This window comes from Leopardus geoffroyi, chromosome C1, assembly GCF_018350155.1.
Source record: "Leopardus geoffroyi isolate Oge1 chromosome C1, O.geoffroyi_Oge1_pat1.0, whole genome shotgun sequence".
Lineage (NCBI taxonomy): Eukaryota > Metazoa > Chordata > Mammalia > Carnivora > Felidae > Leopardus > Leopardus geoffroyi.
In genome coordinates this window covers 42,670,548-42,697,711 of record NC_059328.1, presented here as the reverse complement: position 1 = coordinate 42,697,711, position 27,164 = coordinate 42,670,548, and the positions used below count along the sequence as shown (strand labels likewise).

At 37.6% G+C, this 27,164-nt stretch overlaps 1 protein-coding gene and 1 non-coding gene across 2 annotated transcripts in view; one reads left to right on the top strand and one right to left on the bottom strand.

Moving 5' to 3' along the window:
• The window catches only part of ZYG11A (zyg-11 family member A, cell cycle regulator), a 77,199-nt gene that overhangs the window by 28,897 nt on the left and 21,138 nt on the right, over positions 1 to 27,164 (bottom strand). Inside the window, exons 3-4 of the mRNA XM_045477421.1 lie at positions 17,049 to 17,800; positions 2,224 to 2,364 (exon numbers count right to left, since the gene is read on the bottom strand). Coding sequence (XP_045333377.1) covers positions 2,224 to 2,364; positions 17,049 to 17,800 — 893 coding nt within the window. The remainder of the gene's footprint in view (positions 1 to 2,223; positions 2,365 to 17,048; positions 17,801 to 27,164) is intronic.
• On the top strand, positions 16,355 to 16,456 carry LOC123600158. Its single transcript, XR_006713533.1, has one exon. It is a non-coding gene; the product is annotated as a U6 spliceosomal RNA (small nuclear RNA).

Genomic DNA, 27,164 nt, shown 5'->3' with positions numbered 1-27,164 from the left:
GGACAAAGCAATCTGTTTTGTCTATCCAACAGGGATAATAATCATCCCTATCTACCTCAGAAACTAGTCTGCTGATACTTGCATGAACCATGATTTTAAGAGACCAGAGCCCCTCACTCTGACAGCTGCATGAAGTAATGGAGCCTAGAGACAGACACAGACCTGGGACACATTCTACTAGAGAAAAAAATGACTGTTGTCTATATTGCTAAACTGCTCCTAGGATTTCATTGGATTGCCATCATCTGCAAATTAAATATGCAGAAATTGGGGCGCACCTGGGTGGCTCAGTCGGTTGGGCGGCTGACTTCAGCTCAGGTCATGATCTCGCAGTCCTTGAGTTCGAGCCCCGCGTCGGGCTCTGTGCTGACAGCTCAGAGCCTGGAGCCTGTTTCGGATTCTGTGTCTCCCTCTCTCTGACCCTGCCCTGTTCATGCTCTGTCTCTCTCTGTCTCAAAAATGAATAAACGGGGGCGCCTGGGTGGCGCAGTCGGTTAGGCGTCCGACTTCAGCCAGGTCACGATCTCGCGGTCCGTGAGTTTGAGCCCCGCGTCGGGCTCTGGGCTGATGGCTCAGAGCCTGGAGCCTGTTTCTGATTCTGTGTCTCCCTCTCTCTCTGCCCCTCCCCCGTTCATGCTCTGTCTCTCTCTGTCCCAAAAATAAAATAAACGTTGAAAAAAAAAAAAAAATGAATAAACGTTAAAAAAAAAAATGCAGAAATAATTTAAAAAAAACCCATGGTTTTCAAAAATCATAGAATCTTTGATATGAAATGGACTTTTAGAACACCAAATTCAGTATCATTACAAATGGGAAAAGTCCAGAATTTTTTCTCTTTATACAGTGCTGCTTTTAGGTTATGAACAAATCTAATCTCGCATGAGGCAGAAATATCCATATTTTTAAGGAAATGCAAAGAATTACAAATAATAAAGACACAGTGACTTTAAGACTCTTCATTTCCACGTTACATTTCACTCTAAATAACTGCAGTTTTCTTTCCCAAACCACTTAATACTTCCAATAACATTTAAAATAAATTTATTCCATAGGGGCGCCTGGGCAGCTCAGTCAGTTAAGCATCCAACTTTGGCTCAGGTCATGATCTCACGGATCATGAGTTTGAGCCCCACATCGGACTCTCCACTCTTAGCACAGAGCCCGCTTCAGATCCTCTGTCTTCCTCTCTTTCTCAAAAATAAACAAACATAGGGGCGCCTGGGTGGCGCAGTCGGTTAAGCGTCCGACTTCAGCCAGGTCACGATCTCACGGTCCGTGAGTTCGAGCCCCGCGTCGGGCTCTGGGCTGATGGCTCAGAGCCTGGAGCCTGTTTCCGATTCTGTGTCTCCCTCTCTCTCTGCCCCTCCCCCATTCATGCTCTGTCTCTCTCTGTCCCAAAAATAAATAAACGTTGAAAAAAAAAAATTAAAAAAAAAAAAAAAAATAAACAAACATAAAAACCAAAAAAAAAAATTCATTCTTCTGTAAACCGAAGCCTGGACCTACCATTACTGGTAATTTTACTTTATTCACAAAATACTTTAAATGGTAGATTTGGCCACCTTCAATTATTACATTTTGCTCTGTTCTTGTTGGAGATACTGATGTTTTCTTTTAGAAAACCAGAGGTTAGATTTTAAAGAGTAAACAAATGGAGTGCCTGGGTGGCTCAGTCAGTTAAGTGTCTGACTTTGGCTCAAGTCATGATCTCGCAGTTCGTGAGTTTGAGCCCCGCGTTGGGCTCTGTGCTGACAGCTCAGACTTTGGAGCCTGCTTTGGATTCTGTGTCTCCCTCTGTGTCTGCCCCTCCCCCACTCGCATTCTGTCTCTGTCTCTCTCAAAAATAAGTAAACATTTAAAAAACATTATTTTTTAAATAAAAAACAAAGAGTAACCAAATGAATGAATGAATAAGAAACAACATTTAGGGCAAAGTGACTTTGTTTTATAAATTATATCTCTTATTGTAGGCAAAATAGTACAGTGCTCCTATAGACCCTTCTCAGGTAAAATCAAAACACTGGATGATTCTAATTGATTCAGATGCTCAAAATGAGAAATGGTCTAGTAGTTAAGTCTAACATTGTTTTCCTTTCTCTGTGAGGGTACTGTGGCTCACTATAGAATAAGGCATATAAATTACTGCAGTCAGTGTTTTGTGAACAGCTTTAATGAACTAAGTAAAAAGTGGTAACAAAAACTACCTTTCTGAGGTATAGTTACCTTTAAAATCGCAGGCATGGTTACCTGCATTGAAAACGTCTCTGTGAAGAGCCTGTAAAGGGCTTCCTTCATAAAACATGACCTATTCCTGTATCGACTCAGTGCTTCTGAAATCTGGCTCATATTGGCTCCTCCAGCAACCTGAAAAACAAAAATATTACCAATAGGTTTCACTACTCAGGTTTTTAAGGGGTTTTGAGTGTTAGAAACAATGACAGGTATTCAATTCAGTGTTCCAGGTGCTTTACAAAGTTACTCTTATTGAATTCTAATAGGTAAACGGTCTCCTCAATCCCATTTTTACAGATGGGGTCAGAGAGATGAAATATGGTGCTAATTTTAACAAACCAATTCAGTGATGGAGCTAAAGTGAAATGCCATCTCCCTACAACTATATTACAGTTAAGACTTCAAAAAAAAAAAAAAAAAAAAGACTTCAACTGAATAATGGGTGGCATATAAATTTTTAAACAATCAATAACCATGACTGCATATGTTTTCTAAGTACTCATATAGAATAAATTAGGTAATAAGAGAAAGGTAAAAGGCCACATAAAATAACTAAAATGGAAGGGAAAAGGACTTTTTTGTAGTATTACTTTTTATTTATTAAATATTAACACAATTCTTTCTTGCTACCACCTAAATAATAACTTTTAAAAATCTACATATAGACTTTGGGTCTGGAGGATAATGGTACCCCCCCCCCACCATGATCCAAAACATAAAATTAATAAGGAATGCAAATAAAACTAAGTATGACCCAATTTTCAGCATTCCTGGGTAGTGGAGAAGAAAATAAAGGGGAAAATTCAGAATCTTGTAAAATGAAAACAATCCCCTCTCCACTCTACCATGACCAGTAATATCATTATCACTGAAGAAACCTCACATCACTGATTGACATCACTAATGGACAATGCTTCTGAAGTAGGAACTATGTCCATTAAATACCAAAAAATAAAAAATTCAAACCAATTCCATATATAGCTATTTATAAGAAATTTCTAAGCAGCATTTCTTCCTATAAACCAACAACAAATCAGAAGAAAATTTTAACACAGCACTAATCTGAATTAAATATTCTCCATAAGCATTTGGGGATATGAAAAAATACTCTCAATGAAAAGATGAGACAATGGTTGATTAAACTCAGGAAAGAAAAAGACAAAATCGTATCAAATGTAAAAACTAAGTTACAAGGCACCCAAGGAAGCGTGGATTTGAATAAAAATTTAGTAATGGAAAGAAATGCAAGAAAACAAAATTTTTTAAAAAGAAAGAAGTACAGGGGCTCCTGGGTGGCTTAGTTGGTTAAGGGTCCAGCTCTTGACTTCGGCTCAAGTCATGCTCTCACAGTGCATGGGTTCAAGCACCACATTGTACTCTGCTGATGGTACAGAGCCTACTTGGGAGTCTTTCTCTCCCTCTCTTCTGCCCCTCGTCCACCCTCTGCTCATGTGCTCTGTCTCTCTCTCTCTCTCTCAAAATAAATAAACTTAAAACAAAAAGAAAGAAAAAAGTACAAATGGTCTAAGATTGAGTGTTGTTATGGAAAAAAGACAAAGAAGATCCAAGATGTATATATTTGAAGGTCCTTAGGGGAAAACTAATATTTAAAACTATTATCTAGAAAAACTTTCCAGAAATAATTTTTAAAAAGACCTAAATCAATACATTGAAAGGATCCACCCAGTACCAGGGACAACTAACTGAGATCGTCTGAGACATATCAGAGTACAAAGATTAAATTTAAAGATAAAGAAAAAAACAATCTGCAGGGCTTCCACATAAAAAGATCAAATAAATAACACAGAGAATTAGATTGTCATGGAACTTAAAAAGCAACATACAAAGCAAGTCAACAGTGGAGAATTTTCAAGAAACCAGGAAAGAAAAGGGTAAAAAAGGAGTTTGTATCCAGCCAAGCTATACTTCAAATATCAAGGTTATAAAAATATAAAATACTGAATAATAAGAACTCAGAGAATAGGACACAAATCTCCTTCCTGGAAAATCTGCTAGAGAGTACGTTTCATACAGTAACCAAGAGATGACGGAGGGAACTCTAGCAAAAGGACAGATGGTGAACATTTAACATATTTAATCATAGATCTGTGTCCCCACATAGCCAACAAGTACATTGGGAAATTATCTGTCTGATATAACTATGTCAGAACCCAGGAGTTTATCAAAGGCTTGCAATTTCCCAGAGAAGCCTTAGACAGGAAATTGTGATTCATTTCCATCTATTTCAGCTCTTAGCACAGTAACAGCTGTCCACCCCCACCCATCAGCCCCCAGAAATACATCCAGGGCAGCATGCACTTGGCTTGTGGGAGCCAAGAAAGGAAAAAGGATCATGACTCCCAATTGTCAGGGATATGTGTTCTGATCACAGAATGCTGCTTCTGAGAACAGGGTACAGGACGCAGGTGAGAAGCCACTATTGCTGCACCTCTCCCTCCAACCAAACTGACTTCCAGGGAAGTTAAAGGGCCAGTGTCCTTTATATCCCCCTTGTCTTCCTTTTACTCTTTTTCTAATTTGGGAAGCCAGACATTAAAGACTAAAACATTCAAAATAAATGCATATACAGAGAAAATTCCAAAGTGACTGCACAGACCCAAGAAAGATTCAGAGAAGACCTAAGAAGACCTTTAAGTTTATACTTCAGGTTGATATCTGGCACAGGTCAAAACAAAACAAAAACAAACACAGTAACAAAACAGCCAACCCTAGGGAAAGGAGACAATCTAATTTCTAGAGCTATCATAAGTTTCAAATGTCCAGTTTTTAACAAGAAAAAAAATCACAAGGCATACAAACAATTAAGGAAGTATGGCTCATTTGAAAGAAAAAGGAATCAACAGAAACTGTCCCTATAAAAAAAAACCAGATGGCAAATCTACTAGGAAAGACTTCTAGACAACTGTCTTGCAGATGTTCAAAGAACTAAAGAAGATATACATAAAGTCAAGGAAATGATGCATGAGCAAAAGAGAAAAAAATCAATACAGACAGAAATCATAAAAAAGAAAAAGAAGGGGTACATGGGTGGCTCAGTCAGTTAAGCATCCAACATCAGTTCAGGTCATGATCTTACGGTTCGTGGGTTCAAGCCCCGCGTCAGGCTCTCTGCTGACAGATCAGAGCTTGGAGACTGCTTTGGATTCTGTGTTTCCCTCTCTCTCTGTCCCTAACCTGCTCACACTCTGTCTCTCTCTCTCTCAAAAATAAGCAAATATTTAAAAATTTTTTTAAAAAAAAGGAAAAAGAAAAAGAAAAGAAATTCTTGAGCTGAAAAGTACAATAACTGAAACGAAAACTTCACTAGAGGGATTCAAAGGCAGATTTCACCAGACAGAAGAATCAACCAATTCGAAAGCAGGACAACAGAAATGAGTAGTCAGAGGAACAAAAAGCAAAAAGATGAAAAAAAAATGTGAAGAGACCCTCAGGAACCTATGAAATACCAAGGAGCAGACCAAACTACACATTGTGGGCATCCCAGAAGAAGACAAAGAGAGGGGCTGAGAGAATATCTGAAGAAAATATGACTGAAAAATTCCCAAATTTGATTAAAGACATTAATATAAATATCCTAGGAAATCTAAAGTAAGATGAACTCAAAAATACTCACACCAAGACACATTATAATCAAATTTTTGAAGGCTAAAGACAAAGAAAATCTTGGAAGCAGCAAGAGAAGCAAAGCATCATACATAAGGGATCCCTGATGAGATTATCTGCAGATTTCTCATCAGAAACTTTAAAGGGCAGAAGACAGTGGGAAAACAGATATGTTTGAATTGTTAAAAGAAAAAAAACCCTGTTAACCAAGAATCCTATATCCAGCAAAACTGTCCTTCAAATGTAAGGGAGAAATCAAGACATTCCCAGATAAAAAAAGTTGAAGAAATTCATTATCACTAAACCTGTCCTGTAAGAAATGCTCAAAGGAGTCCTGCAGAGTAAAATAAAGTAACACTAGACAGTAATAAGCCATCTGAGGTAATAAAGATCTCAACAGAGGTATATACATGGTCCATTTAAAAAACTAGTGATATATTGGGGCACCTGGGTGGCTCAGTCAGTTAAGCGTCCAACATCGTCTCAGGTCACGATCTCTCTGGTTCATGAGTTCGAGCCCCACATAAGGCTCTGTGCTGACAGCTCAGAATCTGGAGCCTGTTTTTGATTCTGTGTCTCCCTCCTTCTCTGTCCCTCCCCCACTCGTGTTCTGTCTCTGTCTCAAAAATAAATAAACACTAAAACAAAAACAAAACAAAAACAAAAAACTAGTGATATATATATCACAGTGATATAACACTGGTTTGTAGGAGCACCTGGCTGGCTAAGTTGGTACAGTATGTGACTCTTGATCTCAGGGTCATGAGTTCAAGCCCCATGTTGGATGTAGAGATTACTCAAAAAAAAAAAAAAAAAAAAAAAAACCCAAAAACTGGTTTGTAACTTTTTGTTTTCTACATGATTTAAGAAATGAATGCATTTGCTAAAAAAAAAAAAAAAAATTATTACTCTAAAAGCTAGTGTTATTATAACTTGAATTATCAATTTTTATACTCTGGGGCAAAAAATGCATAATGATATAATTTGGGGATATCATTGATTAAAAGGGGTGAGAATGGAGATGTAAATGAGCAGTGTTTTAGGTCACTGAAGTGAAGCTGATACTCAAATTGGAGTATTGTGACTTTAGGATATTAAATGTAATCTCCACGATAACCACAAAGAAAACTGTTACAGAAAATACACAAAAGGAAATGAGAAAAGGAGTTTAAACATTTCATTATAAAAAAATCAGCTGAACAAAAGGAAAACAGTAATGCAGGAGATGAGGAACAAAAAAAGCTGCAAAACATATAGAAACCAAAGAGCAAAATGACATAAGTCCCTCCTTATCACTAATTACTTTAAATGTAGATGGATTAAATGCTACAATCAAAAGACAAAGATTGGAAGAATGAATTAAACATATGATCCAACTATACACTATCTACAAGAGACTCACTTCAGATCCAAAGACATAGCTAGATGGAAAATGAAAGGATGGAAAAAAACATTCCATGCAAATATAACCAAAAGACAGCAGGGGTGACTATACTACTGTCAGACAAAATAGACTTTAAAATCAGAAGAGGTTACAAGAGACAAAGCAAGACATTATATATCAATAAAAGGTGCAGTACAGCAAGAAGATATAATAAGTATACACACTGATGTATCTAATGACAGACTATTAAAACATATGACACATAGGGGCACCTGGATGGCTCAGTCAGTTCAGCATCCAACTCTTGATTTCAGCTTAGGTCATGAGCTCACGGTGGTGAGATAGAGCCCTGCATCAGGCTCTGCTCTGAGCATGGAACCTGCTTAAGATTCTCTTTCTACTTCTCCCTCTGCCCCTCCCCTTTGCCAGCTCATTCTCTCTCATTCTCTCTCTCTCTCTCTCTCTCTCTCTCTCTAAAAACAAAACAAACCAAAAACATGACACAAAAACTGACAGAATTAAAGGGAGAAACAGACATTTCTACAATAATGGAGACTTCAATAACCCACTCCATAATGGATAGAACCAGACAGAAGTAAGGAAACAAAGGACTTAACACAATAAACCAATTAGATCTAACAGACATATGCAAAACACTCTACCCAACGATACCAGCATCCACAGCCTTTAAGGTGCACGTGGGACTTTTCCAGGATAGACCATGTGTCAGAGCAGAAATTAGGTCTCTACAGATTTTTAAAAACAGATATCATACAAAGTGTCTTTTCTGACAACAAGATGAAGTTAGAAATAATAGAAGTAAAACTGGAAAATTTACAAATTTATGGAAATTAGATAACACACTCTTAAATAACCAATGGATCAAATCAGAAATCACAGGGAAATTAGAAAATATTTAAAGGCAAGTAAAAATAAAAACACAGAATACTAAACCTGGTAGGACCCAGGGAAAGCAGTGCTAAGAGGGAAATTTATAGCTATAAATGTTTACATTAAGAAAACAAGATGGGGTGCCTGGATGGCTCAGTCGGTTAAGCGTCAGACTACAGCTCAGGTCATGATCACACAATTCATGAGTTTGAGCCCTGCACTGGTCTCTCTGCTGTCGGCACAGAGCCCGCTTCAGATCCTTTGACTCCTCTCTCTCTGCCCTTGCCCTGCTCACTTTGTTTCTCTCTCAAAATAAATATATAAACTTAAAAAAAAAGAAAAAAGAGAAGAAAACAAGAAGAGGCACCTGGGTGACTTAGTTAAGTGTCTGACTCTTGATTTCAGCTCAGGCCATGACCTTGCAGTTCGTGAGATCAAGTCTTACATTGTACAGAGCCTGCTTGGAATTCTCTGTCTCTCCTCTGCTTGTACCTACTCTCTCTCTCTTTCTCTCTTCTTTACTTTTCCCTCTCTTTCAAAATAAATAAACTTAAAAAGAGAGAATAACAATAAAAACAAGAAAAAATCAAGTCAACAACTTATCTTTACAACTTAAGGAACAAGACAAAGAACAAATTAAACCCAAAGCTAGCAGAATGAAGGAAATAATAATGATTATAGCAGAAATAAATGAAATACAGAATAGACAAATAGAGTAACTTAGTAAAACCAAAAGTTGGTTCTTTGAACAAATGAAATTAACAAACCACTAGCTCCCAGATGGATTAAGAAAAAAAGACAACTCAAAATACTAAAATCTGAAATGAATGTGGGAACATTCCTACTAATCACAAAGAAATTTAAAAAAATTTTAAGAATACTATGAACAGTTATGCCCCAACAAATTGAGTAACTTAGATGAAATAGGCAAGTTTCAAGAAACACAACACTTAACAAGACTAAATCCTGAAGAAATGGAAATTTTAAGAGACCTGTAACTTAGTAAGGACATAGGATCAGTAATTAAAGATCTCCTCACAAACAGAAGTCCTAGATCTGATGGCTTTGTTAATAAATTCTACCAAACATTTAAGAAGTGATACCTATCCTTCTCAAAGGTTAAAAATTGAAGAAAAAACCTTCCTAAGTCATTCTATGAGGCTAGCATTACCCTGATACCAAAACCAGAAAAAGATACAAGAAAACTAAAGATAAATACACTTAAAGAACAGTGATTCAAAATTCAACAAAATATAAGCAAACTACATACAGCAGCGTATGAAATGGATTATATACCATGGCCAAGTGAGATTTATTCCTGGAATGCAAGGATGGCTTAACATATGGAAATTGATTAGTATAACACACATTAACAGAATGAAGGGAAAAAACATAATTATTTCAATTAACATAGAAAAAACACTTGACAACACCCTTTCATGGCAAAAACACTCAATAAACTGGAATTCAAAGGAAATTACCTCAACTTAATAAAAGCCATGTATAAAAAACCTGCAGTGAACATCATATTCAATGGTGGAAGACTGGAAGCATTTATTCTAAGATCAAGAACAGACAAGGATACCTACTTTCATGACTTCTACTGAACATAGTACTGGAAGTCCTAGCTAGAGTAATCAGGCAAGAAAATGAAACAAATGACATCCAAATTGCAAAGGAAAAAGTAAAATTATCTTTGTTTGCAGGTAATATAAACTTATATGCAGAAACCCCTTAAAGATTCCACACACACAAAAAAAGCTATCAGCACTAATAAAGGAAACTAAAAAGAATCGCAGGACACAAAGTCAACAAGCAAAAATCAGCCACATTTCTATATAATAACAATGAACAATCTGCAAAGGAAATTATGAAAATAATTCCATTTACAATAATATAATAAAGTACTTAGGAATTAACCTAGGAGGTGATTTATATGGTGAAAACTACAAAACACTACTAAAAGATATTAAAGGCATAAAAACAGACATATATACCAATGGAATAGAATAGAAAGCCCCCACATAATCCTTAGTATATATGGTCAAATGACTTTTACAAGGATGCCATGATCGTTCAACAAGGAAAGCACAATCTTTTCAAGAAATTGTGCTGAGTAAACTGGATATGCATATGCAAAAGACTAAAGATGGAGGCTCTTACTTTATATATAAAAAAATTAAAATGGATCAAAGACCTAAATGTAAGACCTAAAACTATAAAACTCTTAAAAGGATACACAGGGCAAAAACTTCATGACAATGGATTTGGCAATGACTTATTGCATAGGATACCAAAGACAGTCAACAAAAGAAAAAATATATATATAATATATAAGACCTAAAATTTTTTAAAGTTTTGTGCATCAGAAGATAATATCAACAGTAAAAAGGCAACTCACAGAAAGAAAATATCACCAAATCATATCTCTGGTAAGGGATTAAGATTCACAATATATTGAGAACTTCTATACTCAATAATGAAAAACAAGTAAACCCACTCAAAAATGGGCAAAGGACTTGAGCAGACCTTTCTCCAAAGACAAACAAATGGCCAATAAGCTCATGAAACATGCTTAATAATCACTCATCAGTAGGGAAATGCAAATCAAAACTTCAAAGAGATACAACCTCATACCCACTAGGATCATTACTGTTCAAAAACAGAAAATAGTAAGTGTTGACAAGATGTGGAGAAACTGGAATGTTTACGCATTGTTTGTGGGAATATAAAATTGTACAGCTGCTATGAAAACAGTGTGACAGTTCCTCAACAAATTAAAAACAGACTTACCATATGATCCAGCAATTCTACCTCTGGGTCTGTATCAAAAGAACTGAAAGCAGGGTCTCAAAAAGATATATGAATAGCCTTATTGACAGCAGCATTATTCATAATAGCTGGAAGTAACATGGAACCAACCCAAGGGTCCATCGACAATAAATGGATAAGCAAAATGTGGTATATACATAACACACTTAATTCAACCTTAAAAAAGAAAGTAATTCTGCAATATGTTACAACAAATGAACCTTGAGGACATTTATGCTAATGAAATAAGCCAATCACAAAAATACTGTATGATTCCACTTATGTACTTAGGCAAAATCACAGAAACAGAAAGTAGAATCGGAGTTACCAGGGTCTGGAGAGAGGGGGGAATGAGGAGTTAGTGTTTAATGGGTACATAGCTTCAGTTTTTCAAGATGAAAAGAGCTATGGAAATGGATGGTGGTAATGGTTGCACAACTTTATGAAGGTGTTTAATACCATTGAACTGTACACTTAAATATGGTTAAGATGGTAAATTTTATGTTATGTATGTTTTGTCATCCAAAAAACTTAAAAGAATGGAAATATAGGGGTGTTTGACTGGCTCAGTCAGTAGAGCATGTGCCTCTTGATCTCAGGGTCCTGAGTTTGAGCCCCATATTGGGGGTAAAGATTATTTTTTAAAAAAGAAGAAGAAAAAAGGAATGGAAATATGAACTGACATGGGGTGATTTTCAAGACATATTGTTAAGTAATAAATACAAACTATATACTACCTATTGTGTAAGAAGAGGAAATAAGAGAACCTAAATACATCTGCTTAGTACCTTGATTAAACCCTCAGTCTGGCGGGGGGGGGGGGGGGGCAGGGAGGAACTGCAAATAAATTTTCAATTCTTTTTAACAGGCTTGTGTTTCACTATAGTATGGGTATACCAATTCTGAAAACTCTTTTACGTGTACTGTAGGATGAAGCAAATGTGCCAATGTTTTGAGAACCAAGGTTCTCACTGTGGAAAAGAGGAGATGCAAGTAAAGAACGCAGAAAGGCAAAGGAGAATGGTGTGAGGATGGACATTTGGAAGTATTACTCTGAAACTTATTTCATATATCTCCTTAGCCCTGTTTCCCAAAAGGGACTTAAAAACAAAAATATGCAGGGGTGCCTGGGTGGCTCAGTTGGTTAATGTCTGACTCTTGATTTCAGCTCAGGTCATGATCTCACAGTTCTTGAGTTCAAGTCCCACATTGAGTTCTGCACTGGCAGCATAGAGCCTGCTTGGTATTCTTTCTCTCTCTCTCTCCCTCTCTCTCTGCCCCTCCCGTCCTCTCATTCTCTCTCTCTCAAAATACACATTAAACAACAACAACAACAACAAAGATACCCCAACAACTATGAACAAACCTAGTACTCAGATACTGGCTTAATAAAAGGAACCAGGGCTCCTAGTAGAAATGCCAGAAGGGCTAGGAACAGGAAAGTATATGAAGCCTAAAACATCTTCATGTGCTAGAAAGTGAGGAAGTGATCAAAATAACAACAAAGAGGTACCTGGGTGGCTTAGTTGGTTGAATGTCCAACTTGGGCTAAAGTCATGATCTCGCAGATTGTGAGTCTGAGCCCTGCATCTGATTCACTGCTGTCTGCACAGAGCCTGCTTCAGATCCTCTGTCCCCCTCCCCCCGTGCTCCTCCTCTGCTCACATTCTCTTTCAAAATAAATAACATTTTAAAAAATAAAATAAAAATCTTAAAAAATAATAATAGTAACAACAATTATAATAATGGAGACATGTAAAAAAATAACACAGGAGCCAGTATGAAGGAGCATCCATTGGCCAATCTGTAACAAACTGGGCATCAAAATAATTAAGGACAGTACTAAATTGTAAACCACTGAAAACAATAAGAATCAGTGAGTTCACATTGAGGTTGGGTTAGACGGTTAGACAGACAGATGCAGAAGGCAGGGCTCTTCCTTATGGTAGGAGGGCTAGATTTGAAAATCATCACTTTGCAACCATTCCAGTCAAGACTGGTTCAGGTAAGAATCATCAATGGATGCTAAATCCAGATTAGAAAGTTTGATGAGGACGAGGATATTTGCATAGTCTTCAAGTACACATTACTTATTAGTTGCAAGTGAAAAAAATACTATCCATATAGTATAGAAACAATACAATATTATATAAATAGTATTTTATCTATACTGGATATTTTATATAATATCTGGACAATACTTTGAATGTATGATGAAAAGTAACAGGACTAATGAGGCACACTGTGTGCTTCAGGATTGTATTCTTGAGACTGATACAACATGCCTCCCAAGGAATTCTGGCCAAAGATGAAGAACCTAATCATAAGGAAACATTCGACAAACCCAAAATGGAATATTCTTCCAAAAAGCCTACAAAACAAAGCTAGTCTGTATTCTTCAAAAATATCAATGTCACAAAGGACAGGAAGGACTAAGGCACTCTTCCACATTAAAAATGTAAAACAATGGATATATTCTAAAATTTTTTAAAAAGTTTTATGGCCATCCAGATCTAAGAGCTGAAAAAGAAACAAAGGATTAACCACATGACCAAGCAGAAGACCAGATAACTGTTGCCTCACCCTCTCTTCTTGGCTTCCTGAAGATGCCATTATAAAACAATCTTCAGGGGTGCCTGGGTGGCGCAGTCGGTTAAGCGTCCGACTTCAGCCAGGTCACGATCTCGTGGTCCGTGAGTTCGAGCCCCGTGTCGGGCTCTGGGCTGATGGCTCAGAGCCTGGAGCCTGTTTCCGATTCTGCGTCTCCCTCTCTCTCTGCCCCACCCCCATTCATGCTCTGTCTCTCTCTGTCCCAAAAATAAATAAACGTTGGAAAAAAAAAAACAATCTTCAGAAGGGATCCCTGCCACACCCCACCAGGGGGTTCACAAGGATTTCCTACCAAATGAAGATGTGTGTGGCTTTTAATACTAATACTGGGTGCCCTTTCTGCCTATTTTATTTTTTATTTTTATATTTTAAAATAAGCTCCATGCTCAACATGGGGCTTGAACTCATGACCCGGAGATCAAGAGTTGCACGCTATACAGGCTGAGCCAGCCAAGCGCCCCCACTTTGTGCCCATTTTAAAAGAATTAAGTACATGCTGCCCATTCTAATTTGGGGTACAATAAATAACGTATTTGTTGTGTTTAAAGGTCTTTGCTTACATTTGATTTTATTCATGTTAATGCAAGCAAATTTTTGATCAACCTAAATAACAAAGATGCTTAGTATACTTTGCATCTGATCTAAAACATATATATTTCCATTAAATAAGTTTTTCTGAACCATTTAAATTTTAAATTTGCCATACCTTACACTCCACAGAAGGCTGGCTTAAGATCTTTAGAGTTTCTTAGTACTGGGAAGACTGTGGTTTCTCCTCTCCATCCCAACAATATCTAACACCATATAGAATGCATACTTTAAAGTTTTCAAAATAAACTAAACTTACATGTATACCAGATAAGTTTACTGAAACACAGCTTCCCATTTTCTTTTGGGGTACCCACTTTGACAGTATCTTAACTACATGCATAATCCCTCTGCAGAATATTCCAGCATTTGTCCCATATTATTGCATATACCAAGAGTGTGTACTAAAAAAAAATTTTTCCCGATAGCTGTGGTCTTTTGATCATTGTGACACTAAATGCTATTAATCTGAAACAGGCCTAAGTATACATTCCCAGTAAACAATTCTCTACATATCTAATCTGAAAGTTCTCACTATTATCTCTAATTCTAGCCTAATTAATTAACTGATGGCTTACACCTTCATTAGACATGCCAGAAAATTAAAAAGACTTCAAAATACAATTGCTATTTTCAAATCAAAAGAATAAAAATATGAAAACAGCTCTCTCCTTTTCTCTGTCATCGTGGGGTATGCGGCTATCTCCCACCATGTCTTCTCATAAGACTTTCAGGACCAAATAATTCCTGGCCAAGAAACAAAAGCAATGTGTTCCATTCCCTAGTCGACTCGCAAGAAAACTGGTAATAAAAATCAGGTACAAAAAAAAAAAAAAGAAGGTATAGCTCCAAGAGGAGGCATTGGAGAAGAACCACGCTGGGTCTGCAATGGATTGCACATGAGACGGCACACGTATTTATGTTGCATGAAGGTAATGTGCTCATATCCTATCATTCTGTAAACATCACTTCTACCAGAACAACAGACATGTTTTATAGGTGAAATGATTTTTCTGTCACTGTGCTTCTGCACCAGTAGGCTGGTTCAGTAATAAATGTAAGAGGCCTTTCGTTTGAGGAAAAAAAGAATAAAAATGTGAAAAAAAACTGGGGTGCCTTGGCTGGCTCAGTCAGTGGAGCATGTGTCTCTTAGTCTCCAGTTGTGAATTCAATCCCATGGTGGGTGTAGGGCCTACATTAATAGATAGACAGACAGACAGATAGATAGATAGATAGATAGATGAAAACAAGTAATGACTGCAAATCATTTCACTCTCTCAGCCTAGAAAGAATTACGTATGGTATAATTAAAAAGCATTTCAAAACAATGGTTCTGAACCTTGGCCGCACATTAGAAATACCTGGGAGCTTTCAAAATTTTGATGCCCACACCAAGTCCCAGACCAATTAAATCAGAATCTCTGGGAGATAGGACACAGGCATCAGTACATTTTAAAGCTTCCCAAGTGATTACAAAGTACAACCGAGGTAGAAAACCACTGTTTTAAAAAAGAAATACTTTAGGGGCACCTGGGTGGTTCAGTCGGTTCAGCGTCAGACTTCTGATTTCAGCTCAGGTCATGATATCACGGTTCATGGGGTTGGGCCCCACAAGGGGCTCCATGCTGGCATTGTGGGAGCCTGCTTAGGATTCTCTCTCTGCCCCTCCTGCACTCTCTCTCAAAATATAAATAAATAAATGAAATATTCTGAAACAAAAATATTTAAATTTGTGGGTTTTTAAATTTTTAATGTTTATTTTAAATTTTTTTAATGTTTATTTATATTTGAGACAGAGAGAGAGACAGTGCATGAGGAGGGGAGGGGCTGAGACAGAGATAGAATCTGAAGCAGGCTCCAGGCTCCAAGCTGTCAGCACAGAGCCCAACGTGGGGCTCAAAGTCACAAGCCATGAGATCATGACCTGAGCTGAAGTCAGATGCTCAACCGACTGAGCCACCCAGGTGCCTCTAACGTTTATTTTTGAGAGAGAGAGAGACAGAGAGAGACAGAGAGAGACAGAGAGAGACAGAGAAAGAGTGTGAGCAAAGGAGGGGCAGAGAGAGAGGGATACACAGAATCCAAAGCAGGCTGCAGGCTCCAAGCTGTCAGCACAGAGTCCAATGCAGGGCTCGAACCCACGAGCTGTGAGATCATGACCTGAGCTGAACCCAGGCACCCCAATGTGTGTTGCTTTAAAAACAGCACCATGAGTGCTTGCTTCAGCAATAAGCTAAAACTAAAACTATACAGAAAAGATTAGCATGGCTCCTGTGCAAGGATAACAGGCAAATTCATAAAGTGTTCCATATTTAAAAAACAAAAAACAAAAAAACCAGCATCATGATTGGCTATAAACTTACTCTGGCAATGTTCCAAACTTTTTTTCTTAAGACCCTTTTCAAAACTGTTTTCTCTCAAACCTTCAGCAAAAACATTGATCACTGCCTTACTAATTATATTTAGCTGTCAACAGAGGTGAACAGAGCAAGTTTTAGAGTCACAAAGACTTGGATAAAAGCCCTAGCTCTACCGTTTAATAGGTAGTTTAGGATTATGGATAAGAAGTTTAACCTGAGCTTCCACTTCTTCATCTATAAAATGGGAGGATTAAGGAGGAAAACAACATGCACAAAGTGGCATCTGGCATATAGGCGGGAATGTATAAATGGCTTTACTTATCGTATCAAACTAAAGACCTGCACGCCAGGACCATATCTTGCTTTAGGTTGTAATTCCACAACCTACCACATGGTAGCTACACAATCATTTTTGTTACGCTCGCTCCATAAGGATTTTTTATCTGTCTTTGTAACCCTAATACCTAGCACAGATTCTGTTTTACAACAAAAGCCTAATAACGTTCTAAACAAATGAAAACAAACTTATTTCAGATAAAAAAACAAACCCTCAAGCCTTGCTTTGCAGTAAAGAAGTCAGAATAACCAGCATCCGTAGCCAACAGTCCCACAAATTGCATCGCAGGCCGCTGCCGTATAAACAGTTCTACCGCTCCATCTGTGATACAACTGCCCCCTGATATATCCAGTGACACAACATTAGGCAGAATATCCTTTTGCTGCAGCAAATGAAAAGCCAGATCTGATTTGAGTTGCCTGTGATCAGAAATATCAAGGTGAAGCAGACATTTAAGTTCTCCAATAACTGCAAGAATCTGTGGTTTGGTCATGGTCAGACACTTTAGATAGTGCATTGTGAGAGATTTGAGTCGATCTTTACAGGCGAGGAGTGCAGAGATGTTAGTGACCATAGTATTGGAGATATCCAAGCTTTCCAGTTTTGGTAACTGAGAAACGTTAGCCAGGTCTTCACTATGAAAACAAACATTGAAAACACTTAAAACGCGAAGACCGGTGAGCTGACCAAAGAACAGTAATCTTGAATCCTGAGGGATGCTCGTTGAGTCCAACAGGAGACACCGAAGGTTTTGCTGGATCCAGCTATTGCTGCAGAGTCCACTTATGATGTCTGGAATTGGGAGGTCAGCGTGCACTGCAGTAGCATCCAGTTCAATGACTTTGTGATGACAGAAGGCTTTTGTGAATGCAGCTGTCGAGATTTTGGCTTTTTGAATATTGACCAGCTTCAGTTTCATTTGGTTGCCTTGGAAAATGCTCGCTGTTCTATCAGTCAGCTTGCCTATAAGAAAACCAGAACCAGCTTGTAATAACAACTAAATCTCATGCCTTTTCCAGGAAGCATTGTGGTCAATGAACAATGACAGATGCCAATAATAATAATGACTATATTTACTGCTCATTCTGTGGCAAGAATTGTTCTAACCCCGTTACTGAGATCACCTCATTTATTCTTTATAATAATACTGTAATACTATTAATTACTATCTTATAAGATACTAGAGCTTAAAGATGTTAAGTGACTTACTCAAAGTCAAAATATGTGGCGGAATCAGGAATCAAAACCAGTTGGACTCCAGAGCCCACAGTTTTATCCACAGCAACCGTGCTCACAAAAAATAAAATAAAAATAAAAATAAAAATAAAAATAAAAATAAAAATAAAAATAAAAAATAAAATAAAATAAATAAGTACATATGTACAATATACAAATAACACTACCAATGATTAGTTTAACTAAATTAATAGATAGCCTTTAACAAGTCACTTACCACTCTAGGCCTCATTTAGCTCATCTATAAAATGAATGGGTTGTACTAGATTTTATTTAGAAGAGATTTACCAAGCATCTTCTGTGTGTGACATTCTATGTTAAGCAATGGTCACACAAGGTAATTAGATACCTGTGACCACAAGGAATTCAGTCTAGGAAGGCACATCAGGTAAACAAATGATTATAATAGTGTATTACATGCAGTAGTAAATTGCACCATGTGTTAAATTAGTACAGATGAGATTAACTTTGGGAAAAGTTCTGAAGACTAAATATTAGTTTGGGGGTGGGGGCAGAGAGAATGGAAGAACTTATCAAAGACAAGGAGGCAAAGAACAGCAGATTACTTGGAAAGACCCCAAGCAGATTAGCATTACTAGAATATGGTGGTGTAAAAGGGAAGGATGGCTAGAAAGAAAAGTAGAAAGGAAGGTAAAAAGCAGATGCACCCTGTAGACAAAGTTATGAAACCCAGACTTTTTTTTTATCCTATGCACAATAAGGAACAATTCAATTTTGAAGCAGAAAAATGAATGGTCATTGGGGCACCTGGGTGGCTCAGTTGGTTAAGTGTCCTACTTCAGTTCAGGTCATGATCTCACAGTTCATGGGTTCGAGTCCCGTATCAGGTTCTATGCTGACAGCTCAGAGCCTGGAGCCTGCTTCAGATTCTGTATCTCCCTTTCTCTCCCTCTCTCTCCCTCTCTCTCTCTTTCTCTCTCGCTGCCCCTCCCCCACTCATGTCCTATCTCTTAAAATTAAATAAAAACATTAAAAAATTTAATAAAAAAAATAGTCATAATTATATTTTTAGAAAGACCAATTATGTGACTGTAAAGGAATTAGGATGGTGTCTGATGGAAGATGGGGCAAGAGATTATTGATGCTTCTCATAATGCAAGATAAAAGTTTAAAACAGGGCTGACAGAACATGGTGGCTGAACAGAATGGGGGAAAGAACTGAGAGAAAAAGGTATATAAGCTGATTCCCACCTTTTCAGTTTGAGCTGGGCTGTGCTACCAAGACAGGAGGAAGAAAGTCCCTATACTACAGATTTTGAGGAAGAATTTAGTACACTGATTCATACATTTATTCAACAAATACTGAATGTTCACTGTATGCAAAGTGCTATACTTCACAGTGAATGAGACAGACATGGCTTCATACCATCATGGAGTTTACTCACACTCTAGAGGGAGAATACCAGACAAGCAGAAAATATCTAACATTAAAAATGTAGTAAGTGAGGGGTGCCTGGGTGGCTGAGTTGGTTGAGCTTCTAAGTTGGGTTCAGGCTGTGATCTCAGGCTGATCACAGCTCAGGCTGTGAGTTGGAGCCCCACATCAGGCTTACTGCTATCAGCATGGAGCCCGCTTGGGATCCTTTGTCCCCCCTCTGTCTCTGCCCTCCCTGCTCGCTTGCTCTTTCTCTCTCAAAAAATAAACATTTTTTAAAAATGTATTGAGTGAATTAAAAACAGGACTATGCTACAATCCAATAATCAGACTATTTGGTATTTATCCAAAGAATACAAAAATAATAATTCAAAGGGATACATACACCCCTATGTTTAAAGTATCATTACATATTAATAGCAAAATTATGGAAACAGCCTAAGTGTCTTATCGATTGATGACTAGATAAAGATATAGGGGGAAAAAAAAAGATGTGGTATGTGTATATATAACACACAATGAAATACTACTCAGCCGTAAAAAATAATGAAATCTTCCCATGTGCAACAACATGGATGGAGCAAGAGGGTATTATGCTAAGGGAAATAAGTCAGTCAGAGAAAGACAAATACCATATGATTTCACTCCTATGTGGAACTTACAAAACAAAACAAAGTGAAAAAGGGAAAGAGAGAGCCAAACCAAGAAACAGACTCTTTAACTATAGAGAACAGACTGATGGTTACCAGATGGGAGGTGGGTGGGAGGATGGGTTAACATAGATGCTGGGGATTAAGAAATACACTTGTTATGAGCACTGGGTGTTGTAGGTTAAGTGTTGAATCACTAGATTGTATACCTGAAAGTAATATTACACTGTATGTTAAATAACTCAAATTTAAATTAAAAAATTTTTGAAATGTAGTAAGGGGCACCTGGGCGGCTCAGTGGGTTAAGCATCTGACTCTTGATCTCAGCTCAGGTCGTGATCTTACACTTCGTGAGACTGAGTCCCATTTTGGGCACCCTGCTGACAGCAGAGCCTGCTAGGGATTCTCTCTCTCCTTCTCTCTGCCCCTCTCCTGCTCACGCATGCGTTCTCTCTCCCTCAAAATAAAAAATAAATTACAAAATAAAATAAAATAAAATAAAATAAAATAAAATAAATGTAGTGAGAGTTCTAAAGGAAACAAACAAGAACATGATAGAGGGGTAAGGAAATGAAAAAGGAAAACAAGAATCCTCTGTCTCTCTGAGGAGGCTGAGGAGGTGATGTTTAAGCTGAGACCTGAAGGACATGAAAGATGAAGGTAGTAGTTGTCATTCTAGATGGAAGGAAAAGCTGAAGTCCTGATGTGGGAAACAGGTTGGCTTTTTCTGTGAAATAAGAGCAAACCAGTATGGCTGAAGCATAGTTGATGAGGGGATACCAGCATCTGACAGGTTAGAGACAGAGGCAAGAAGAGTCAATCGTGCAGACCAGGGCAAGAAACTGACTTTTTATCCTAAGTACAAGGAGAAGCCTTTCAAGAGTGACAGAGGTAATGTCCAGATCTGATTAAACTTTAAGAGGACTGTTTGCTGTGTGGCAGAGCTTGTCAAGGGGCAAAAGCAGAAGTGAAGAGAGTGCATATGAGGTCAGAGGAGAGGAAAGAAAAGGTATCTATGATAGGAGGTAAGAGGAAAAGAATGAGATATATATTTGAAAGTAGAAAATGTTTCAATATTACCAAGGAGAGAAGAAGAAATGAAAAATGTCACTAAACAAATAGGTAGATGGTCATTTTGGAGATGGGGAAAATGGCAGTGTAGTAGATGCTGCAATAGGACACCTAGATCCTTTTTAGGAACAAAGGACTTACTACTAGATCTGTTGGGAGTGCCAACAGCTAACAGCCCTCATCTATGGGGACTACACTGGCTGTAGTCCAATGGGACAAACAGTTGTCCCACCCAAGGTCACACCACTTCCCCATGCAGACCCATTTCCAAAACTGAGTTGGGAGGTATAAGGTCCAGCGTTCACAGCCCACCTCAACACAGATCTGAATAGTTGAGGATTTTTGCATCTGTGTTCATGACAGAGATTTGTCAGTAGTTTTGTTTTATAACATCTGTGTGGTTTTGCTGTTAGGGTAATGCTGACCTCAAAGAATGAGTTAGGAACTATGTCCTCTGTTTCTATTCTCTGAAAGAAATTATAGAAGAATTATGGTATAATATAATCCTCAACAAAATATTAGTAAACTGAATCCAACAATGTATAAAAAGAATTCTACACCACAACCAAACAGATCTGAGTAGTTGTTACACCTTCAGAATTCCCCAAAATATCAGTTGGCATTCTAGATTCTATAGATTTTAAACCTACAAGACTGAAGTATAAACACTTGAAATTAACTGGCACAAAGACAGTATTTAAAACTGTGGGAATGGATAACATGGGAATGTAAAAGAAGGAGCAAGACAAAGTACCGAAAACATTTACATTTAAGGTCAGTAGAATGAGGAATAACAGTCATAATAGCAACTAACAGCTGTTGAATGTTCTAAACATTTTAGATATATTAACTCTCCAAATCCTCATAAAACCCAATGAGGTAGGGATTATTGTTAGCCACATTTTGCAGATGAGTTGAGGCATACTAAAGTTAAGTAGCTGGCCCAAGGAAACATCTAATAGTCATGACTGTACAAACCTAGACAGTCTGGCATCAGAGCCAGATATCTTAAAACTTTAATTTGTACTGTCTTTCAAGGGGAGCTAGATAAGGAATCAGATCAGCAGCACAGCCACTGAGGAAGGAAGAAAACCCGAAAAATATGATGACTGAGCAGCCCAGAGAAGAAATGCAGTATATCCATGAGGCATCCTGGATATGCGGTTCTAGAGCTTAAAATAAAAGTATTGTGCTGGGAACTCTGGGGAATCGGAGAATAAATGGTAGCTAAACAACAACAACAAAAATTTAAAAAGATTACCCACAGACCCAAAGAGTGTATAAAGTGAGATGGGTACCCAAGATGGAACCTTAAGGAATATAAAACACTTAAGGGATATATAGAAAAACAGGAGCATACAAGGAAATTATGGCAGAGTAACCAAGGATACAAGAAAAAAACAGAAAAATGAAATACTCTCAAGTCAGAAAGGTCAAGAGTAATTAATACTAAAAGTCAAAGGTACAAGAATTCTCTGATGATTTAATGGATCTAGGCAATGACCATCTATGACCACCAAAATCACAAAACCATCCGGACAACCAGACTTAATTAACCCCCTTAAGGAAGTACAAGGTACAACCAAAACCATCAAACCTGAATATGATCAAGCCCCTACCTCTAACTTTCAATTTATAGGGATTACAGGGATCAGAGGAATAGTCAAAATCACAGCACTGTCAAACAATGGAAAAATCCAGACTGTGGGAAAACACTACAGAAAAACTACCACAATTTCTTTAAAAAAATTAAATAACTGGGGGCGCTGGGGTGGCTCAGTCAGTTAGGCATCTGACTCTTGATTTCAGCTCAGGTGGTGATCTCATGATTCCTAAGATGGAGCCCTGCATCTAGCTCCCACACTGACGGTGGGGAGCCTGCTTGGGATTCTTTCTCTTCCTCTCTCTGCCCCTCCCCTGCTCACAAGCATGCATGCGCTCTCTCTCTCTCAAAATAAGTAAATAAACATTTTAAAAAGTAAAATAAATATATAAAAATAACTGTAAAATCTCTAAACAAACAGAGATTAAACAATCCACTTCTAAACAAATATATGGAGGGGCACCTGGGTGGCTCAGTCGGTTAAGTGTCTGACTTAGGCTCAGGTCATGTCTCACAGCTCATGGGTTTGAGCCCTGTGTTGGGCTCTGTGCTGACAGCTCAGAGCCTGGAACCTGCTTTGGATTCTGTGTCTTCCTCTCTCTCTCTTCCTTTCTCCCACTTGCACTCTCTCTCAAGAATAAACAAACATTAAAAAAATATATATGGATCCAGGAAGAAATCTCAAGAGAAATTTTAAATTGTTTTTTGGGGTTTTTTTTCTATTTTATTCTTTTCCCAAGTTTTTATTTAAATTACAATTAGTTAATTACAGTGTAATAAGAGAAATTTTAAATTTGGAACAATATGAAAACACAATTTATCAAAATTAGTGGGATAAAGTGAAAGCAGTGCTTAGAGGAAAAATGACAGCTCTGAATACATATAAGAGAAAAGAAAGATCTAAAATCAATCATCTTGGGGCATCTGGCTGGCTCACTCCGAGGAGCATGAGACTCTTAGTCTCAGGGTTGTGAGATAAAGCACACCTATTGGGTGTAGAGATTACTTAAAAATAAAATATTAATAAATAAATAATTTTTAAGAATAAAATAAAATCAATCATTTAAATTTCCACCTTAGGAAACTAGAAAAAGAACAAATTAGGGATGCCTACGTGGCTGAGTCAGTGGAGCATCCACTCTTGATTTCAGCTCAAATCTCGGTTTGTGGGTTCAAGCCCCACATCAGGGTCTGCGTTCACAGTGTGCAGCCTGCTTGGGATTCTCTCTCCCTCCTTCTCTGCCCCTCCCCTGCTCACGTGTGTGCACGTTCTCTTTCCCACAAAATAAATAAACATTAAAAAAAAAAAAAAAAGGAGAACAAATTAAATCCAAATTAAACAGAGGAAAAGAAATAGTAAGAATTAGAATAGAAATCAATGAAATTGAAAATATGAAATCAATATAAATCAATAGAGAAAAATCAACAAAACCAAAAGCTGGTTATTTAAAAAGTCCAGGTTAAGTAAAAAAAAAGAGGAGACAAATTACTAGTATCAGAAATGAAAGAGAAGGGACACATGGGTGGCTCAGTGGCTCAGTCGGACTGAGCATCTGACTCTTGATTTCAGCTCTGGTCTTGACCCCAGTGTCATAGGATTGAGCCCCACATCATTCTCTCTCTCTCTCCTAATAAATAAATAAACTTAAAAAAAAAAAATAGAAGCAGAGGACATACGGACATACTTCCTAACTAATTCTTTGAGGCAAGCATTACCCTAACAGCAAAACCACACAGATATTACAAAAGAAAACTACTGATAAATCTCTCTTATGAACACAGATGCAAAATTCTCAACAAAATATCAGTAAACCAAATCCTCAACAAAACACTAGCAAACCGAATCCAAAAACATATAAGAAGAAATCTGTACCGCAACCAAATGGATTTATCCCAGGTATAGAAGGCTGGCTCAACATTCAAACAACAATTAATGTAACCCATCACATGCAAAAAGGAAAATCACATATCAATAAATGAAAAAAAAAAGCATTTGACAAATCCAACATTCATTCCTAATAACAACTCTAAGTAAACTACAAATAGAGATGAATTTCCTCAACTTGAAAACTATTTACAAAAAATCTACAACTAACATACTTAATGGTGAGAAATTCAAAACTTTCTCACTAAGATAAGGTACAACACAAGGATGTCCCCTCTCACCACTCCTTTTAAACAATGTACTGGAAGTCCTTGCTAATGCAATAAGACAAGACAGAGAAAAAAGAGATTAGGAAGGAAGACATAAAGCTCTTTGTTCACGGGTGACATATTATTTATGTGGAAAATCAGAAAGAATCACAAAAAAATAAAACAAAACAAAAAAACAACGCCTGGAACTAATATTACAGCAAGATTGCACAATACAAGGTTACTATACAAAAAGTGACTAGCTTTCTTATATACCAACAATGAAAAAGGGAATTTGACATTAAATAGAATACCATTTACATCAACACCCCAAAACAATGAAATACTTAAGTATAAATCTAAAAAAGTTTGTACAAGATCTATATGAGGAAAACTAGAAAACTGATAAATAAAATCAAAGAACTAAGTAAATGGGAGAGATATTCTATGTTCATGAACAGGAAGATTCAATGTTATAAAATATCAGTTTTTTGCATTATTCAGCCATAAAAAAGAAAGAAATCTTACCATTGGCAACAACATGGATGCAGCTAGAGACTATAATGCTCAGTGAAATAAGTCAGTCAGAGAAAGACAAATACCATATGATTTCACTTATATGTGGAATTTAAGAAACAGATGAGCAAAGAGAAAAAAAGAGAGGGCGAGAGAGAGAAAAATAAGCTAAGAAACAACTCTTAACTGTGGAGAACAAACACTCCTGTTACCAGACTGGAGAGAGGTAGGGGTATGGGTGAAATGGGTAATGGGGCTAAGAAGTGCACTTGTGATGAACATTGGGTGACGTATAGAACTGCTAAATCACTATATTGCACACTTGAAACTAATATAACACTGTATGTTAACTACACTGGAATTAAAAAAAAATTTTAGGGGTACCTGGGTGGCTCAGTGGGCAGAGCATCCGGCTTTGGCTCAGGTCGAACTCTCAGTTCGTGAGTTCAAGCCCATACTGGACTTGCTGTTGAAGCCTGTCAGCACAGAGCCTGCTTCAGATCCTCTGTTCCCCTCTCTGCCCCTGCCCACTTGCACTCTCCCCCAACATAAATAAATATCCAAACAAAAAAAAAATTTTTTTCAAGTTATCAGTTTTCCCCAGGTTGATATACAGATACAATGAAATCTTAATAAAAATCCTAGCAGGTTATTTTGTGAATGTCAATAAACTGATTCTAAAGTTTATATTCGCCTGGGTGGCTCAGTCAGTTGAGCTTCAGTTCAGGTCGTGATCTCACGGTCCATGAGTTCGAGACCCATGTCAGGCTCTGTACTGACAGCTCAGAGCCTGGAGCCTGCTTCAGATTCTGTGTCTCCCTTGCTCTCTGACCATCCCCCGTTCATCTCTGTCTCAAAAATAAATAAACATTAAAAATAATTTTTTTTTAAGTTTATATGGAGGGTGCCTGGGTGGCTCAGTTGGTTAAGCATCTGACTTCAGCTCAGGTCATGATCTCATGGTTAGTGGGTTCGAGCCCCACGTCAGGCTCTGTGCTGACAGCTCAGAGCCTAGAGCCTGCTTCGGATTCTGTGTCTCCCTCTCTCTCTCTGCCCCTCCCCTGCTCATGCTCTGTCTCTCTCAAAAATAAAATAAACATTAAAAAAAAATTTTAATAAATAAAGTTTATATGGAAAGGCAAAAGACCTAGAATAGCCAACATAATATTGAAAGAAAAGAACAAAGTTGGAGAGCTGACCCTACGTAACTTCAAGACTCACTATAAAGCTACAGTAATCAAGACAGTGTGGTACTGGTAAAAGAATAAAGATATTAACGGAACAGAAGAGAGAGCCCAGAAACAGACCCAATAAATACAGTCAACTGATCTTTGACTCAAAGAACCAAGACAATTCAATGGCAAATATATAGTTTCTTCAACAAATGATGTTGGAACAAATGGACATCCACATGAAAAAACAGAAACAAAAAAACATGAATCTAGACACAGACCTAACTAATACGTTTCACAAAAATTAACTCAGAACAGGGGTGCCTGGATGGCTCAGTCAGTTGAGCATCTGATTCTTGATTTCAACTCGGGTCATGATCTTAGGGTCTGTGTATTCAAGCCCCGAGTTGGGCTCTGTACTGCCAGTTTGGAGTCTGCTTGGGATTCTCTGTCCCCCTGCCCCGCTCTCCTGCTCACGGAATCAAAAAATAAACAAACGTTAAAATAAAAAGCAACTCAAAAACAGATCACACACCTAACTGTAAAACAC